The 20061-nt window shown below is 41.7% G+C and overlaps 1 protein-coding gene across 1 annotated transcript in view; it reads right to left on the reverse strand.

The window, feature by feature from the left end:
- Positions 1–20061, reverse strand: part of reck (reversion-inducing-cysteine-rich protein with kazal motifs) — a 102028-nt gene that overhangs the window by 63971 nt on the left and 17996 nt on the right. The window contains exon 2 of the mRNA XM_038723327.1: positions 9967–10025. Coding sequence (XP_038579255.1) covers positions 9967–10025 — 59 coding nt within the window. The remainder of the gene's footprint in view (positions 1–9966; positions 10026–20061) is intronic.

Consider the following 20061-nt stretch of genomic DNA (forward strand, 5'->3'; position numbering starts at 1 on the left):
AAAGACAATAATACCCAAGAGACAATAATACAAAAACAATACAAGATAAAAGCATGAAAACATTGAAAAGACTAAAATACACGTTTAAGATAAATATAAAATTAGTAAAATACAATAAAATAAAAGGGATAAAATAAAGTCAAATAAGATCGGGAAAGGCTCTCCTATAAAAGTATGTTTTAAGAAGGTACTTCTTAAAGAGTTCACTGACTCAGCTGACCTGATTTCCTCCGGCAGGCTGTTCCAGAGGCTCGGGGCCCTGACAGCAAACGCTCTGTCCCCTTTAGTTTTCAGTCGAGACTCTGGAACAGATAGAAGACCTCTGCCCGAGGATCTCAAGGTACGTGCTGGTGTGTATGGGACTAAAAGTTCAGAAATATAATAATAATAATAATAATAATAATCCTTATTTGTAGAGCACTTTTCAAAAACAAGTTACAAAGTGCTTTAACAAGTGTAAAGAATAATACAAAAAAAAGATAAGAGCATGAAAATTTAATATAAAATTAGTAAAATACAATAAAATAAAAGGGATAAAATAAAGTCAAATAAGATCGGGAAAAGCTCTCCTATAAAAGTATGTTTTAAGAAGGGACTTAAAAGAGTTCACTGACTCAGCCGACCTGATTTCCTCGGGCAGGCTGTTCCAGAGCCTCGGGGCCCTGACAGCAAACGCTCTGTCCCCTTTAGTTTTCAGTCGAGACTCTGGAACAGACAACAGACCTCTGCCCGAGGATCTCAAGGTACGTGCTGGTGCGTATGGGACTAAAAGGTCAGAAATATAACAAGGCGAGAGGCCATGAAGAGCTTTAAAAGTGATCAATAGAATTTTAAAGTCAATTCTAAAACATACTGGGAGCCAGTGTAATGAAGCTAAAATAGGAGTAATGTGGTCATATTTCTTTGTTCTGGTTAAAAGCCTGGCAGCTGAGTTCTGGACAGTCTGGAGTCGATCAATAGATTTTTGGGTTAAACAGGTGAAAAGGCTGTTGCAATAATCCAGGCGTGATGAGATGAAGGCGTGTAAAATGGTCTCGGTGTCCTTAAAAGTTAACATAGATCGAATTTTAGCTATATTTCTAAGTTGATAAAAACATGATTGAACAAGCTTTGTGGTGTGCTGCTCGAAATTTAAATTACTATCAAACCAAACACCAAGGTTCTTTGCCACAGGCTTAATGTGATTTACTAGGGAACCAGCAGATGGCAGTATTTGATTTGCCATCTGCTGGGACCCGATGACCAGGATTTCTGTTTTGTCTGAGTTCAGCTGGAGGAAATTATTTGACATCCATTTTTTAACTTCACAAAGGCAGTTGTTAAGTGAACTCAGCATTCCAGGGTCTGTGGATCTGACGGGCAAGTATATTTGTGTGTCATCAGCATAAATATGAAAAGAAATGCCATGTTTATGGATAATATGTCCAAGGGGAAGCAGATACAAGGAAAACAAAATGGGTCCTAAGACCGACCCCTGAGGCACACCATATTTAACTGGACAGAATGAAGAGACATAGTTGTTTACAGACACAAAACTTCCTATTTGACAGGTAGGATGAAAACCATTCTAGGGCAGTACCAGAGATCCCCACCCAGTGCCTCAGTCTGTCTAACATGATTTTGTGATCAATGGTGTCAAAAGCAGCGCTAAGGTCCAGGAGTACAAGGACTGAGCACATACCTTCATCAGCAGACATTAAAAGGTCATTGGTGACTTTAAGCAGGGCAGTCTCAGTGCTGTGGTACTTCCTAAAACCAGACTGAAACTTTTCAAATATTTTGTTATTTTCCAGTACAGTGAGCAGCTGTTTGGACACAATTCTTTCTAGAATCTTTGCAATAAAAGGCAGTTTTGAAATTGGTCTAAAATTTGTGGGAGGGAGGGATCTAAACCAGGTTTCTTTAAAAGTGGGTTCACGCAAGCCGTTTTAAAATAATCAGGGACACAACCAGTAGATAGGGAGCTGTTGAAAACAGAGATCAAATGGGGCCCAACAGAATATATTACTTTAGTAAAAATTTTGTAGGTATTATATCAAGTGGGCTGGAGGACACTCTCATTTGTGATACTGTTTTTAAAAGCTCAGACAAGTCGATGGGATAAAACTGGTTAAAACTCTGTTGTTGCTGGTGAGGAACCTCTGAGTAAGAGGCCACGGGGGTAATAGAGGCTCTGATTGACACCACCTTATTGGTAAAATAAGATAAAAACAATTCACAGTCATCATTACTTCCAGCTGAGGCACAAGGAGGGGTTGGGTTTACCAGCTGATCCACAGTCTTAAACAGAAACCTGGGATTGTGTTTATGTGTAGTAATGAGTTCAGAAAAATAGGTGTTCTCGCATCCTTAACCATTTATTGTAGTTAATTAATAAATCCTTCAGACTGAGGTAATGGACTTGGAGATTGGATTTTTTCCATCTGCGCTCTGCTTTCCTGCATTCCCTTTTTAGACTGCGAATGCTGTCATTTATCCAGGGTTGCTTACTAGCTTTAGACGTAGGCCTAACCTTTAGAGGAGCAGTAATATTTAGTGACGACAAGCAGATATGATTGAAGTGATCAACCAGATTGTTGGTGTTGGAATCAGACAGGTGTTGGCTTTGGCTCTGAAAGAATGCGCAAAACTTTGAAACACTTTGTTCATTAAAGATGCGACAACACACGGAGCTTGGTGAGGCGGCATGAGTAACAGGCGAATCGCAGCTAAAAACAATACATCTGTGGTCAGATATGGTCATGTCCACTAATTCCACAGAGGAAATGCTGACACCCAGGGTAAAAACCAAGTCCAGTGTATGACCACGGTTATGTGTTTGCCCTTTGACATGTTGTTTGAAGTTAAAAGAAGTGGCCATATTTAAAAAGTCAGTTGCATTAACATTGGTGGGGTCATCAACATGAATATTAAAATCGCCACAAAGAACAATTCTGTCATAATTTAAAACCAGAGTAGATAAAAATTCAGGAAGTTCTGATAAAAATCCTCCAGGCGGTTTTGGGGGGCGATAAATTATAACAAATATGACAGGTTGCAGCCCTCCAACTTTAAGAGTGAGAACTTCAAAGGAGCTAAATTCATCACAGCGTACTTGACGACATTTAAAATTTTTCCTATACACGCTCACTAGCCCACCACCACGACCACTGACCCTCGGTTGACTAAAGCAATCATATTGAGGCGGACACAGTTCAGCTAGCTGGCTATAGTCATTCATTTGCAACCAGGATTCAGTTAAAAACATAAAATCTAGATTTGCAGACAAGATAAAATCATTTAAGATAAAAGTCTTACTTGACAGTGATCTCACATTGAAGAGAGCCATTTTAAATGAGTTTGTTCTGGGTGCTGGAGTTGGTGCAGTTGTCCTAATCCTTAAGAGATTACTAATATTTCTGTGTGGGATGTGCACATTTCGGTTTACTGGTCTATGCGTGATGATGACAGGAATAGAAGTCTTTGAAACAGCGCTGGAGCAGACGGCTTTACATGCCAGCAGGTGGAGACAGTTGTTTGTGGCAGTGAGGCAGAGATCTGTTCAGTGAGCGGTGGTGTGTCCAGGTGTGCTGCATGAATGATTAGTCATTCACGTAAGACATGTGTGGACCGCACCACATGCTGTATGTGCGCAGCTAACATTTCTGAGCCCCGTTTGTTTGGGTGAAGTCCGTCTGTCTTAAAAAGAGACATTCTTTGCCAGAAAATATTAAAATTATCCACATAAAACACACGGTGAGCCCTGCAGGCGGACTGGAGCCAGTTGTGGAGGCCAAGGAGTCTACTGAAGCGGCCAGCACCGCGACCGACTGTGGGAATGGGACCAGAGATAAAAACGGACTTTCCACACTGCTTTAAAAAGTTAAGAAGACGGTTAAAATCTGATTTTGTCAGCTCAGACTGCTGAAGAGCTGTGTCATTTGTTCCGACATGGACTATCACTCTTGTGATGGAGGACGGGAGCGACGGCATCAGGTCCTGGAGTTTTTTTAAAATGACAGCCGTGGTGGCACCGGGGAAGCAGCGAGTGGTAGCGTTAAAGAAACGGAGGTTTCTGGTTATTGAGTCACCAATTATTAGTGTGGTTGGGGAGAAAAGAGGACGAGGAGATGCTGGTTGTTGGGATCCAGAGCAGGACTGAGCAGAATCTGCTTCAACACTGCGTGCGGACTGAGGATGGATTGTGTGAGCTGTTGAGTGTTGTGTTGGAGTAGCAGTAACAGACCTGAGAGAAGGGCTACCTGACGGTGCAGGGTAGAGACGGCCTCCGGAGCGTCTGAGCACAGCCTCCTTCAGGATCCTACGTCGGGAAGCGGAGGTTTTTGACCGGGATGACGGCCGCCGATCAAGTCCGGCGGCAGACCGGCGGCCCAGTGCAGGAGATGCAGCCGGTGGCGGAGATGCAACAGTGTCGGCAGGCGCTGTGCGCCGAAAGAGATCCGTATCAGGGAGACTCGAAGCCGCAGGTGCATCCGCTGGATGGACCGGAGTGTCGTTAGACAAGGCTGCATAGCGGTTGGAGAGGCCGATGTGCGGAGGAGAGGCAGCCCCATCCGAGCCTCTCTTGCAGCCACGGACCACCACTTCAGCCCAGGTTGACTGATGCTTCGGAGTCGAGCAGGATGAAAGCCTGGGAAGGCTAGAGGGGTCCCAAAACACGGTGTCCTGGATGTTAGCGGTTGCGCTAAGAGAAACAATCTGTTTGGCTTGTACTGAAGCCACATCCATAAAGCCAGTCAGCAGGGAATCTTTCTCTTTGAGTTCCTCTGAAAGTCGTCGGATATCTTCCATAAGGTCAGCAATCTTCTTGTTCGCTTTCTTAAGGAGTGAGCAGTCCTCATGGGGCACAGTTATCTCGGCTTGCATAGTCACCGGAGCTTTGTTGCGATCAGCAGCGTTGATCGCGTTTTTACGGTCATCTATCTTAAGATCCATGTCGGATGACTAAAATCCTTAACCCACGTAAAACTTAAATAAAGTTAAGTTAAATAAAAGGATATAAAAAATGTAACGAAAAAAGTGGATTAAAACTGGATAAGAGTCCGGTTCAAGACAGAGCTTCCGACAGGTGGCTACAGACGCCAACGCATGCGCAGAGTGCAGGTTACGTCAGCAATTACGTCAGCAATACCATAACAAGGCGAGAGGCCATGAAGAGCTTTAAAAGTGATCAATAGAATTTTTAAGTCAATTCTAAAACACACTGGGAGCCAGTGTAATGAAGCTAAAATAGGAGTAATGTGGTCATATTTCTTTGTTCTGGTTAAAAGCCTGGCAGCTGAGTTCTGGACAGTCTGGAGTCGATCAATAGATTTTTGGGTTAAACAGGTGAAAAGGCTGTTGCACTAATCCAGGCGTGATGAGATGAAGGCATGTAAAATGGTCTCAGTGTCCTTAAAAGTTAACATAGATCGAATTTTTCTAAGTTGATAAAAACATGATTGAACAAGTTTTGTGGTGTGCCGCTCGAAATTTCAATCAAACCAAACACCAAGTTTTTTTGCCACAGGCTTAATGTGATTTACTAGGGAACCAGCAGATGGCAGTATTTGATTTGCCATCTGCTGGGACTCAATGACCAGGATTTCTGTTCAGTTGGAGGAAATTATTTGACATCCATTTTTTAACTTCACAAAGGCAGTTGTTAAGTGAACTCAGCATTCCAGGGTCTGTGGATCTGACAGACAAGTATATTTGTGTGTCATCAGCATAAATATGAAAAGAAATGCCATGTTTATGGATAATATGTCCAAGAGGAAGCAGATACAAGGAAAACAAAATGGGTCCTAAGACCGACCCCTGAGGCACACCACATTTAACTGGACAGAACGAAGAGACATAGTTGTTTACAGACACGCAAAACTTCCTATTTGACAGGTAGGATGAAAACCATTCTAGGGCAGTACCAGAGATCCCCACCCAGTGCCTCAGTCTGTCTAACATGATGTTGTGATCAATGGTGTCAAAAGCAGCGCTAAGGTCCAGGAGTACCAGGACTGAGCACATGCCTTCATCAGCAGACATTAAAAGGTCATTGGTGACTTTAAGTAGGGCAGTCTCAGTGCTTTGGTACTTCCTGAAACCAGAATCAAATATTTTGTTATTTTCCAGTACAGTGAGCAGCTGTTTGGACACAATTCTTTCTAGAATCTTTGCAATAAAAGGCAGTTTTGAAATTGGTCTAAAATTATGTGGGAGGGAGGGATCTAAACCAGGTTTCTTTAAAAGTGGGTTCACGCAAGCCGTTTTAAAATAATCAGGGACACAACCAGTAGATAGGGAGCTGTTGAAAACAGAGATCAAATGGGGCCCTACAGAATCTATTACTTTCAGTAAAAATATTGTAGGTATTATATCAAGTGGGCTGGAGGACACTCTCATTTGTGATACTGTTTTTAAAAGCTCAGACAAGTCGATGGGATAAAACTGGTTAAAACTCTCTTGTTGCTGGTGAGGAACCTCTGAGTAAGAGGCCGCGGGGGTAATGGAGGCTCTGATTGACACCACCTTATTGGTAAAATCAGATAAAAACAATTCACAGTCATCATTACTTCCAGCTGAGGCACAAGGACGGGTTGGGTTTACCAGCTGATCCACAGTCTTAAACAGAAAACTGGGATTGTGTTTATGTGTAGTAATGAGTTCCGAAAAATAGTGTGTTCTCGCATCCTTAACCATGTTATTGTAGTTAATTAATAAATCATTCAGACTGAGGTAATGGACTTGGAGACTGGTGCATAACTATGCGATTACCTCTGAACCTCTATGAACAATTCTAATCTGGTTTCCGTCCTTGCCATCACACCGAAACAGCTCTGGTAAAAATCACCTTCTTCTTATGGCAGCTGATTCCGGACTACTAACTATTCTCATCCTCCTTGATCTGAGTGCAGCCTTTGACACCATCTCTCATAACATCCTCCTTGACAGATTAGTCTCTATTGATACTGATACACCCTTGGACTGGTTTAAATCATATCTCTCTGGCCGCACACAGTTCATCCAACTCAAACATTTCAAATCAGAGCTATCCCCTGTCACTACTGGTGTTCCCCAGGGCTCTGTCCTGGGGCCCCTTCTGTTTATCATCTATCTACTCCCTCTTGGCCGTAACTTCCGTAGAATTTTACATTCATTGACACCCAGCTATACCTGTCCACCAAACCACATCGCGCCCACCTACCTCCCTCTCTGATTGCCTAACAGAAATCAAATCCTGGTTCGCTTGCAACTTCCTCAAGCTTAACAGAAACACAAAACCGAGGTTCTCCTCATTGGCACCAAATCCACTTTGACTAAATCTGACCATTGACAACTCCCGAGTTCCCCCCTACCCTCAGTTCAAGAGTCTGGGTGTGATCCTCGACAGCACACTTTCATTTCAAGCTCACATTAATAATGTCACTCGGTCTGCATACTTCCATTTGCGTAACATTAATCGCGTCCGACTGTCTCTCTCACCCACTAGTACAGCCATTCTCATTCACACACTGGTCACATCCCGCATTTATTATTCTATTCCTCTCAAATCCATACATAAACTTCAACTGGTTCAGAACTCTGCTACCCGTATCATCACCAGAACCCCTTCTATTAATCGTATTATTCCTGTCCTTCAGCAGCTTCATTGGCTCCCAGTTAAATACCGCATTGATTTCAAGACTCTGCTCCTGACCTTCAAGGCCATTCACAACCTCGCTCCTCTGTACCTCACTGATGTCCTTCATATTAACACCCACCTGTACTCTTAGGTCTTCTTCTTCTATTCACCTCACTGTACCTCCTGCTCGTTTGACCACTATGGGGTTCAGAGCCTTCGGCCGCTCAGGGCCTCAGGTAAATTTCAAAATGCTATAGCTCTGATTCACACCTCTGTGTAAATTCTAATAGAAACTTATACAGGAGACTGTGTTTCTAAAATGAGGAACATTGTAGATATCACTTTGATGTACGAGACAGTAAACTCTACTTGCTGCACCTTTAGCCCTGTATTATGATGTTTCCTAAACACAAGAATGTGCTTGGAACATGAGAAAGTGTTGGATGATGTAGGCAGTCCCAACACTTCTGAGATATGCTCACTTCAATAAGGCATCCAAGTTTGTGGTGTGTATCCACACACACACACACACACACACACTTAGCCATAACACGTCTAAGTGCTGTTTGAACATACAAGGCGAGAGCCTGGGAGAATGCAGCCACTGCCAACAGTCTCTGGCTGAAGTGTGAAGTCATGAAACCAAGTGAGTGAGATTTACAGCTTTGCACACTCAGACTGCTGGGAGGACTCAATGTTTTTGTGGATCATCTCTTGTCCTCCACAGCTATTAGACATTACAGTGACTTCAAACACTGCATGTGAAAATGAAAGACAAAGATACCAAAGATGCTTGATGGTCTGCAGTCACAGTGTCATGATTTTTTCTCCTCTAAGGAATGTGAAAGAACACCAGAGCTTCAACCAGGCCCCTGCTGATCTACTACAACCTTTATCAGTCCCTCAGGGGCCCTGGTCTCAAACATCTCCATTAGAGGGAGTGGAATGTCACTCCCGTCCCATTCCACTCTCCTAAAAAAAATATTCCTGTCCTATCCTATGCTGTTCTTGATTAAAAAAAACATCTGCAAATAAACTTTATTCATATTAGAACTGTCTCTCATCTCGCAGTCCCTCGTCCTGGTCCAAGCAATTGCTGTGGGTAACAATACTTTCCAATGCTCTGCCACTGGTCTCTCCCCCTTCCAGTGCTCACGGAAGTTATCAGCCTCCCCTCTTTACAGAGCAGGAACGGGAGGCTAGTGTTCATCTGTCAGCACCGCCACACCTGGTTGCAGACCCAGTCCAATCTTCTCTGCACTGCCACCTCCTACCAGAGGAGCGTCAATCAAGCTGCATTCCTGCCCCCCAATACATCCCTGGCTAGAAGGTCTGGCTGTCCACCCAGGACTTACCCTGAGGGTGGAGTCCAGGAAGTTGGCTTTGCGGTTTGTGGGACCCCTCCCCACCTCTGGTGAGTCAGAACTGAAAAACCTTCTTGGATGAGAGGTGAAATGTCTTCGAGTATCTTCAACCAATTTCAGTAGCCTTTCATTTTAACCTGGACTTTAATCTTACCTGCTGGTCTGTGATTCATGCTTTCCCTTCCATTTCCTTCAAACTTGCCTTTATTCTGAGCTGTTACTACTGATTTATTTTTTCAAAAAGAAAACGCTGATTCTTTGAGCCATTTTTGTTCTATAATGACCAGGATCTTTGAAGGACCACAAATTTTCTGGGTCTAACCAGGCACAAGGCAGCTTCCATTAGAGCTAAAATGGTCTTCATGTTTACATCATGAGCCACCATCATGACACCCATCCCCTACACCCCAACACCAAAAAACCCACACACTCAACACTTTAACCACAACCTCTGAAGGGTATTTTGATGCCATTACACTTCTAAGGCCATTTTACTTCCTTCTTATCTTATTTTAAAATGTCCATCCCATTTCTCTACATTTTCGTCTTTTATTTCATGTATTTTTATCTGTTTTTTTTTTTTTTTCTTTGGCTAGCAAAATGGTGACCAATAAGAGCACAATTGGACAAGCTCTGTCCAACCTCCCTCATCTTTATTGACCTCCACTTCAAAAGCGGGAGTACAGTTTGAACTCTCTGCCTATTTGCACAGACAAGCTTCTTTTAGGTCTCCTTTGTGTCGCTTTGCCATAAAGGAGGCCATGGGGGTTTCAGAGAGAGAGAGAAAGAGAGAAAGAGAGCAAGAGAGTAAGAGAGCAAGAGAGAGAGAGCATTACCTGCTCCCAAATGAAACTGGATGAGAAAGAACTTTTATTCTACACTTCAAAGAGCCAAGAGACAAAAAACTTTACACCACTCTTCTTCAAACACCTCTATTCATTGGCTGACTAAAACGGACTGAGGAATGGGCTTGTGTGTGCGCGTGTTTGTGTGTGTTTATACCTGGTCACAAGCTTCTTTGCAAGGCGACAAGTTGGCAACATGGTGGCAACAGGAGGGATCTGCAGACAGATGAACCACGTTAGTTGTGATGTAACAGTAAAGTATGTCTATAAGTTGCTGAGATACTTAACTTTTTAAACTTTAAAATGGATGAAAGCTTAATTATACCCTGATAATCATTTTATATCAATGTCTTCCTTCAGCCTGACATTGTGTTCTTGTCAGCAGGTTTCTGTTTGGGAAAGGGTCATTTTATTTCGTTTTACCCTAAACAGTAATGACGAGTGATGTGTCTATCCTGCCAACGTTACTATGGTAGCCGTTTCTAGGATCAGTTGACTTAAAAAATCAGCTCACCACTCATAACTGACCGCAAACCATGAGAGCAGGGTTATAAAGTAGATAGTGCAACACAACTAATCTGTCCAACAAGTTGGAAAAGTTCAGCAATGTTTGATAGTTTGGGAAACTATCAAACATTGGCCATTTCAATGTTGCCTGAAACGCTGTACCAGATTCTGTCTCCTCAGAGACGGCACCACAGGGAAACTTGGGAAAACCGTTGTAGTCTTCGTTCAGACACTGACTGACTGTTTGATAATTATGTCTTTGTGGCAAAGACATAATTATCCTCTGTACGCAGAGTTGCAAGGCGAGATTTAAATCATCCATATAAATAATATGAACTTGTCTCATGGCTAAACAGAATAATAAACACACACAGACAGGAGACATTGGCTGGCAGCACAGCTCCAAACCACAGCCCAGCCCAGGGTTCCAGTAAGTGACTTGGCTCAGTTTGTTGTGAAATTGCTTTCTCCTCCACATATGTGGACCTCACAACACTTTAACACAGTGATGCTGAGCTGGACTCTTTCAATAAGGAATAGAAAGCTTCTGGGGTAAACTGTATTTAAAAGAGTTTGCCAATGATTTAGCATTGCACTCCTATGTCTTTTCTCAACAAACAAACTGTTTTGACAGGTCATTACTGATGACACACTCCACTTGATCTCAGCAAGGTAAAGTGCCTCCGTCTCTATCTGATCACTGAAAAATAGCCTATACATATAATCCGAGTTTAACTTTGCTTACATGACCTATAAGTTGGTTTCTTGGAAATGCTATCTCTGTGCACGGATGGAGTGTGGTTTAACCGTGTCTAAGGCAAGACAAATGAGAACTAAAACCAGACAGAATGTTCCAGTAGCTGAGGACTTAACAGAACACACACAGCTACACTCAACGTTTCTGCCTAGAGACAGAGAGACAAATAAGTTGTACTCCAAATGCACTGAAGGTATTAAGGTCACACAGTGAGTTGTTCTTCTTTGCTTGATGATGCATTTGTGACTACTTGATCAAGCAAGATTTATCTAATAATCATTTATATTGTTTATACTCATTGACAGATCTAGAGTTTAGGAATGAATCATTTTGTCCAGTTCAGCTCAAAGATTCATATTAAGTAACGCTGTAGTTTGCTCATTCTTTTGAAAGCCACAGGATTGCATTACCATTTAACCTGCACCTGTGAAACTAATGCCTTTGCGTTTCTGTTGTCAGATAGCTGCACCAGAATAAAAGAGTGGTTGGACTGAGGGTAATAAATGCTACATGCTTACCAAGGTTAAGGGTAAATCCTCTGCACCCTTATTGAGCACCCATAAAGCTGGATAGTTAACACTGAACAGTTCAACATTTGATGTGATTAGTAAGGGTGGGAGTCTTTGGGAATGTGATGATTCGATTCCATTACGATTCTTGGTGTCATGATTGAGAACTGATTCTCGATAACATAAATACAAAGGGGAGAGCAGATTCAGGCTCTTACTCCAGCACTCCATGCACTACCAATAACTCCATACACTCTTGTTAAATGTTGTGTTTTTTTGTAAAATTGACGTAGCTCAGTGTGTACTGGAGTTTGGGGAAAAGAAAAGAAAGGAAAAGTCACTGTGCTGTTACTAATGTTGTCTCCAGGAGTGAAAAACACCAGTTTCCAGTTACTACCAGTGAAGCACATCAATATCCACAATACTCTACAGCCGCAGGGATTTTGAAATGAAACAGACTACTAGCTACTAAAGTTCTGTGAAGAGTTGCAATGTGTTGCTTGGGCCGCCTGTTTAATAGTGCTCAAATTCGATTATTCTCGGACTGATGGGGTATGAAAAGATTTAACATAATACTTCCTTTTTGTCATGCAAAGCTAATTATTAAGCTATTTAACCCAGAATGCATCCAGGGTTGAAAGTGTTCTAGTTTTCACGACTTCTAAAGACATTTTTAGTACCACACAGAATGCAATTAAATAGGCTAGCTGTTTCGTGGTAATACCAGCTAAAGAATGAAAAGTATGGTGAAAAACCAGTAGGCATGATATGATACTGGAACAGTAATTCATTTCTTAAAGATGTAATTAAGCAATAGCTCACAACAGGCCATGGTATACGCTTATTATATCACAGTCAAGGGGCGTCGTTCAAGACCTTAATAAATACAGTTTTTTGAGGAAACTGATTTAAATTCAGACACTCTGCTTTGACTATGAACTACAAAATAACTCTAGTAGGAGCACCCTGTAAACATCCAGGTGCTGCACTTTGATCTACCTGTTTGAGTGGCAGCTTTTTGTGTTTCGACGTAACTTAATGATGTGCATTAAATTATTGTTATCTTTGAAACAATTCAGAATCGTATACAGCAGGAATCGTGGTTCTTATGTGAAACATCAACATCTGTAAACATCACTAATCAAAACATTGTCCATCCATCGTCAACCGCTTATCCTGCGTTCTGGGTCGCGGCGGGCTGGAGCCAATCCCAGCTATACATCGTTATTGATATATAATTATATCCTTATTGTTATTATATTCTATTGTAATTATTTAAAACAAGTGTACAAAATGGATCTAGATGAGAGATTAATGAGTAGGCCTTAAATTCTGCTGTATCCATGTCGCTTCCAGTCCCTTCTGCCCCACCAACCAGCCTGCAGTCTCTTTGTTACCCTCTCCCCTATTGACCACTGCTGGCAGCAGCAGTGGTCAATAGGTTATGAGACTTAAGGGAAAGTGAGTGTACTTGACAGGCTTAGCACAGGCGATGAAAACCATAGCACCCACTTATCAGTATGTTCATGTGTGGGAAAGTGCACAAGTGACTGCATTTGTTTGTGTGTGTGTGTGTGTGTGTGTGTGAGAGAGCACACTCCGGTGCAGTGTCTTCAGCTGTTTCTGGATTCCATCACTGGGTCTGTTACACTCATCTTTGATGCTCTAATGATAAGCGGGCTTGCACTCTGATGTGATGTGGAGAATGGGCAAAATGAAATAATGATTGACATGAATAATTGACATGAAACCTGCTCTGTTTCTATCTGCAGATCATCTATCGTGCAGGCTGATTGATCTTTAAATCAGTATTTTGTTAGATATCATATTACTTTTCAAGATTTTTAAAGCTGCATTAAATAATGTTCGTGTCCACTGGGGGCATAACAGGTTGAAAACAACATCTGAGATTTGGTAAAAGTTTGATAGCCCAGGCTTTTATTTGCTAAAATCACTGAATTGACCCTGCCTATATTTGGGACAGGCCTTTAACTCCTTTCGCACCAAACTGAAATAGGCTACTATGAAACAGTTTATTTATTTCAAACAGAATATTACTATATAGTATAGTATAGTATAAAAATTATCAAATTATATCAAATACATGACATTCATTTGATCTAGCGCTGACAGACGGATTATGGGCTTTTATTTTGTAGGCAGCAACATAACAAAGACGACAACACGGTGCAGGATGAGAGAAGTGTAACAGAACTTAAAAAGCTGTTTTGATTATTTTGATCAGCGGACTTTTACAGACTAAAGGAATTGAAGCGCTTCAAAGTAGTACAAGATGGGATGACCCAAGTACTAATTTGGATTCCCTCGTTTGAAACGAGAGTAAGCCAAATTAATTCCGCTTGTGTTTAAACATTTATTTAGGCTACATAAACAGTCCACTCTATTAAAGAGGCTGCCGATGAGTGAAAAGTAATATGACATTTTGTAAATGACAATAGAGTTATTTTTCCATAACGTGTTTTTACAAGCAGCGCATCACATCCACACGCTGGCGCATAGTGTTTGGCTCGATAAGGCAACGAACATGTGATAACAATAAATGAAACTATGCACTCGTATTTGCTCGACTGACGCATTGAAAACGGCATCAGTTTAAATGTAATTTGTCCTCCTGTTCACCTTATTTATGAGAATAAATTTCAATGCATGCAAGTATTAATTAATATGATTCCGGATTAAACTTTCCAACATATTTGAGGTGTTCTTTTGCAGAAACAGATATCTCTCGTTTGTTTTTATTGTTTATGTTTAAATTTTTTTATTGCGCTCTTCATTGAAAATCAAGTGTATGATTATTTAGAAAGGCTTTAAGCCTATAATACTCAGAGGTAATATTTATTTTTCCCTCCTTTATTTTACACAATTCATTTCAAACAGTTTCATCCTTCTGCCATGTGAGTCACCGTTTCTCATTTCTCCTCTTTATGTGTGTACGCATGGTTCAGAGTTTACTTACAGGACCGCACATTGTCCCGTCAAGTTTGTTTTTTATAGATCACAACCTTTGCTTGGGAAGTGGCGTCCGCACGTTTACAGCCCTGTTTTGTATTTACGCATCAACTTATAAAGTTTTTATGAACATGCTTCAAATATTACTTATTTAGTCATCCAGCAGACACAAAACAACATTATCATTCATTTGCAGTCATGTTGGGTCATGTCCAGCTGATGAATGTACAGTAGGTCCAACATTCACTCTCTTTTACCTCTACCAGATGCTGAAAAAAATGTCTGTCTCTTTAGTCGCCAAATGCTCCACTGTGTTCATCAGCTAGTCGCTAACTGTATCTGTCTGCAGTTTGGTGCAGGGTAGGTAGTGTACGGTGGGTTTATCAGAGCTGTTTCACTGAAAACAGCTGCCGGATGAGAGCAAGGGGTATGCACTGTAAAACCAAAACTAATGCTCTGTAGAGCTCAGGGGAACTGCACAGTGGGGCGATAATCTTCTGTGGGTTTGTCACAATAAGCAACACCGGTCACATTATTCATTTAATCTATTTAAATATATAAACTGCAATATTATTATATTATTTAAATATTGACATCTTTGAATTACCATTATTCTGTATTTTGTAATTTCACATTTGTGTAAACATAACTATTATGTCAAATTGTGTTATTAAACTGCCATTTTAATGGCTTAAGGAGACTTAACCAGAAAAATCCCAATACTGGTCAAAAGACAAGGCAAATCAACATACAGCAATTATTTTAGCCTTGACACCTAGAAATCAGCACATATTGTAGGACAGATACAGCGACAACCCACTGGACAATAAGGAGACCATGATTCCAGTCGCATCAAGGCAACTACCAAAGCCTTGCAAGAATACAAAACTGCATGGCTTTAGGGATGGCAATGTTGGCGCCTCAGTTGCTCGGTCTACCACTTTGGTCCAGACTATAACATCTCAACAACTACTGGACAGTTTGAGATGAAATAGTGTAGACATATCCCCTGGCATGGAGAGAACTCTGTTGTGAAGTTTGCGGATGATAACCACATTATCGGCCGGATTTCAAACAGCGATGAGACTTCATATCAGGAGGAAATTGATAATCTTGCAGAGTGCTGCATGACATGGTCATCTCACATCTCCACGCTGGTCAAGAAAGCTCAGAAATGACTGGCTTTGTTGAGGAAGCTTAAGAAGGCCAAATTCCCGTGCCAAGTTCTTGTCAGCTTTTACAGAGGAGCAATAGAAAGCATCCTGACTGGGAACATCACAAACTGGCATGGGATGTGCACGGCCCAGGACCAGAGGGCTCTGCAGCGGGGTGATTAAAACTGCTCAGAAGATCATTGGGACCCATCTCCCGAGAATCAGTGATATCGGTGAGGTGAGGTGTCTGCAGAGCACAAAGGATACTAAAGGACAGTACACACCAGCCACAGCCCATTCACCCTGCTGCCTTCTGGGAAGAGATATACAAGTTTCTGCTGCCGCACCTGTGATGATAGTTCATTTCTGTTTACCATTAATCATTAATGTATATTGTATCTTTAATCTTGAGAAGCTGCAGAGCTGCAGTCTCTATTCATTGAACTTACACTGTAAATTTCCAGCTAAACTGAGGCTTTTAGAAGACTCTTTTCTCTCTCTCTCTCTCTATCTCCCCTGTAAATCACCGGTCTTGTCTGAGTTTTGCGTGCATGCTGTGCTGCCGACAAATGCGTGCAGGTTGCGTTTCCTCGCGGGTCTATTTCAATTAGCCGGCTATTTAAAAACAATATAATATTCTTTGTGTGGTTCATCAACGGTGATGAATTATTCGAAAGTCCCACGAGGTGCGGACACCTCGGCACAACACCAGTGAAGCCGGGGCTCGGTCTCTTCAGCAACTGTTCCTCTTCCGCCACCACACACACACACACACGCACGGTACGCCTACACATGCGCACTGACAACCCAGGGTTAGGGTTACAATTTTGGATTTATTCACGCACTTCAAAAACATTTATTGAAAGTTTTATTCTTTTTACAAATTTATTTACAACATTAAATGCTGAAATGTATATTGTAATAGGCAGTATATTAAGTTATTGGGAGAAAACTGGTAGTTCTATGTAAAATCAGACGTTGAGCACCCCCATTTCCCAAAATGGCATGATCCTTGTTTCGCTGCGAAGCTTCCACTATGAGATTGACAGCTGAATCAGGCTCTGCCCATCGAATCTTCAACTATTCGGGGTCAGCCTTATTGTCTACTATGTAGCAGAAGGGAGTTACAAACTCAGTTTCACTCTATAACCGGTTATATTGTGACTATAAACCTACCTCCCTATATATGGTCCACTGAGAATGAATCCTAATGACTTTGGTGATTCCCCGGCTTTCAGGTCAAGATTTAAATTTAAATCATAATCTCCTTGCCCCATCCCTCAGACCACTCCCTGAAAACCAGTGACATTGAAAGACAAAAGAGTTTAAAAATTAACTAAAGAAATTTTCTTTTTCAGCAGAACTTTCTAAGTCAAAATACCACCTTTTTCCATTACCAGTGTTTCAATGCCAGTGTTCCCTTTTTCACTTCATGTTTTGCTTTCAGTGCAAACAAAATCCTGGCGCCATGGCGGACCGACAAAGCCTAGTGCCAGCATGGCTAAAAATCAAGTGTTGTTGACCTTTATTGCTGATTTTGTAAATCTGTCTGTGTACTTCATGACCTGAATGAACTGAGAAACTGAGAACAAATGAACTATTCCTCTCTCTCTCTCTCTCTCTCTCACACACACACACACACACAGAAACAGCTTTTCCAAACAATGGCAGGTGACATAATAATTTGAGGGAGGGGGAGGGATTATGGAGGCCCATTCAGTCATGTACAGTATGAGGCCCCTGGCTGGCTGCTAACGAGCTCTGGCCCCATTCTGCCTCAGCATAGACACAGGAACCCCCCCCTCAGCTACACTGTTACATTCAGTCACTGGAACGAAGCACCGTTTGGCCTCTTAGCAATTGTTGAAGTTCATTCACTCATCTAAATTACTGTTTACAGTTTCTTGTATACAACTATACAAAACACTGTCTGGATACTGTCAGTCGAGAGTGCTACTCATCAGTGAGGACAGTAGGAATGCTTTCTATTGCTCTTCTAGAAGACACAGGAATTTAGCCTTCTTAAGCTTCCTTATCAAATACATCATTCATAACAGTGACATTTGAATTAATGTTTATTAATTCTGTTTAAACCCAATATTTTTGTTTTGTCCAAAACTTCTGTCAGTTATGTTGGGTCAAGAAACACAAGCAATCAGACGCTCAGACAGGATCATCATGCAGATCATACGTTGTACACACCAGAGATGCTCATAAGTCTTTGAGCTAGGGTCCAAGTCAAGTCTTGTGTGGTTTTAATGAATGTTGTATCACCTGCTGTGTTCAAGCCAGACTCTTTATAAAACTGCTTAGCTATAAGGGATTCTGTAACGTTAATCTGTTTTTCACTTACAGAGCACAACCAATGTACACAATGTAGCCTAATGCGTCTACAACTAATGCCAGCTTATAAACTACTGTAAGTCAACACATCCCCCAGACTCTCAAACTCAGTGTACCATTAACTAAATAAAACTGTAACGTTACATGATAATCAATAAACCTGTAACCTGTTTGCACCCAGCGATAATAATTAACCTGATGGCAGCCAGCAGGACGTAAATGGTTACGTTAATTGACCACCACAAGTTTGGCCTCTGTTTGTTGTCCTCTCTCACGTGTGGCCATGCGCAGCTGATACTACGTGTTACGTAGGAAGGTTATACGTAACGGAGGGAGGGGAATAACGGCAGGCTCATCAGACGTTTCTTAAAAATAAACATTGTTCACGAGTCCCGCACCTCAAGTCCGAGTCAAGTCTGTAGTCTTTTGAGTCCGAGTCTCTAATTCGAGTTCCCATCTCTGGTACACACAAGGTAAAACTATGAAACCTGTAAATAACAATTTACACACTGACTAAGTAGTTCCCCTTGTCCAGGGAAAAATGGTATGTCATTAAATGATGAAACTGATTATCAAAAATGTATCAGTGGATTCAATGTGACAAGTGGGGCCGGACAGGCCTCGCGCTCACAGTGGTGATTCATAAACGCTTCAGGGGTCAATGGCAGATGACTGATACACACCTGTTTTTATGTGCATTTTCAGTTTGCGTATAAAATATAAATATAAATGTGACAAAGTACAAACTGACTGGAAACTGATTTAGCAACTAAATCATGACACACATGAAACATGTGAATTTAACATCACTTGTCACTTCAAAACCTAAAAAAACACACACACCTTATTCCAGAGAGAGAGAGAGATAAGGCATTTGTCTGCAGGAGGTCTGAGAGCTCTGCAGGGAACATGTGGCCAAACTGTGGGCGGTTACTCTAATCACTAGGGGGTAAATGTGTCTTTTGTGTCTGCCCCATCTGCAAATTACATTAGCAGTATTTTTCCCCACCTGGTGGTCAAATTGAGTTTGCAGCTTCAGTATAAGCATCAGTCCCACCATTATCACAACACATGCATGCCAGCATCTGCACCATGTGTGTGAAGACATGTTAAGAATCCAAAACCAACATCACAACCAAACAATATTCCATCTAAGAGACAGCAGAGAGAAAGAAACAGAAAAAGCATTTTCTGACTGGCAGTAACATTCACAGTGCATGAGAAATCCACATTAAGCGAAGTGAGCGTTCGGGGCGGCGAGTTTACATACAAAGTCAATGCAAAGATGCGCAGAGCCGCGATTTTCTGTCGGGCAGCGCGAAGCGATGCAAAGGCAACGCGAAGGCCTTCGCGTGAGTTGAACATTTCCAACTCAAACGAATTTTCACGAGTTCTAATCGCCTTCTCGCGTTGTGTGTGAACACTTGCAGCGAATGTACTCGCGCGAGGAAAGCGTCGTGAGGATTAAATTCACGTTTGGTCTGAAAGCACCATAAGTCCTCAGTGGAGTTGATGGTGACGTGGATATGGTGTAAAATGGTGAACGCGGCCAGCTGGTGGCCATCTATAAGCCAAACTAGATGCAGGAGCATCACTCCAGTGTTGGGAGAGAGAAAAATCAGCTCTGTGTTGGTTCCTGTGGGGGAAGATGGGAATGCAACAGATTCTGTCTTTGTGAAATTGCATGAGATGTCAGATTCAGATTTTACATCAATAGATTATATCAGGTTAGTTCTTGGCTTCTTATACACTACCAGTAAATTAACCTAAGACAAATAAATAATATTTTAATATAGAAATAAATTAAAATTGTTTTTTGTGCATGTACTAGGTTTGCAAAGTGAAAAAGCCCAAAGTCCACCCCATGGGGATTTCCCATCTCCCACAGAAAACTCTGCTCTGAGCTGCTTGAAAACATCTCATTTGTAGTCCAACCTTTTCTTCCTCTTTCTGGTGAAGTCACTGCGAAACACGCATCATAATGCTCGCCTAGCGACTACTCCGACACACCC

Source organism: Micropterus salmoides, unplaced genomic scaffold, assembly GCF_014851395.1.
Source record: "Micropterus salmoides isolate LMB-PRFRI ecotype aquatic unplaced genomic scaffold, ASM1485139v1 Ms_hic_scaffold_1, whole genome shotgun sequence".
Lineage (NCBI taxonomy): Eukaryota > Metazoa > Chordata > Actinopteri > Centrarchiformes > Centrarchidae > Micropterus > Micropterus salmoides.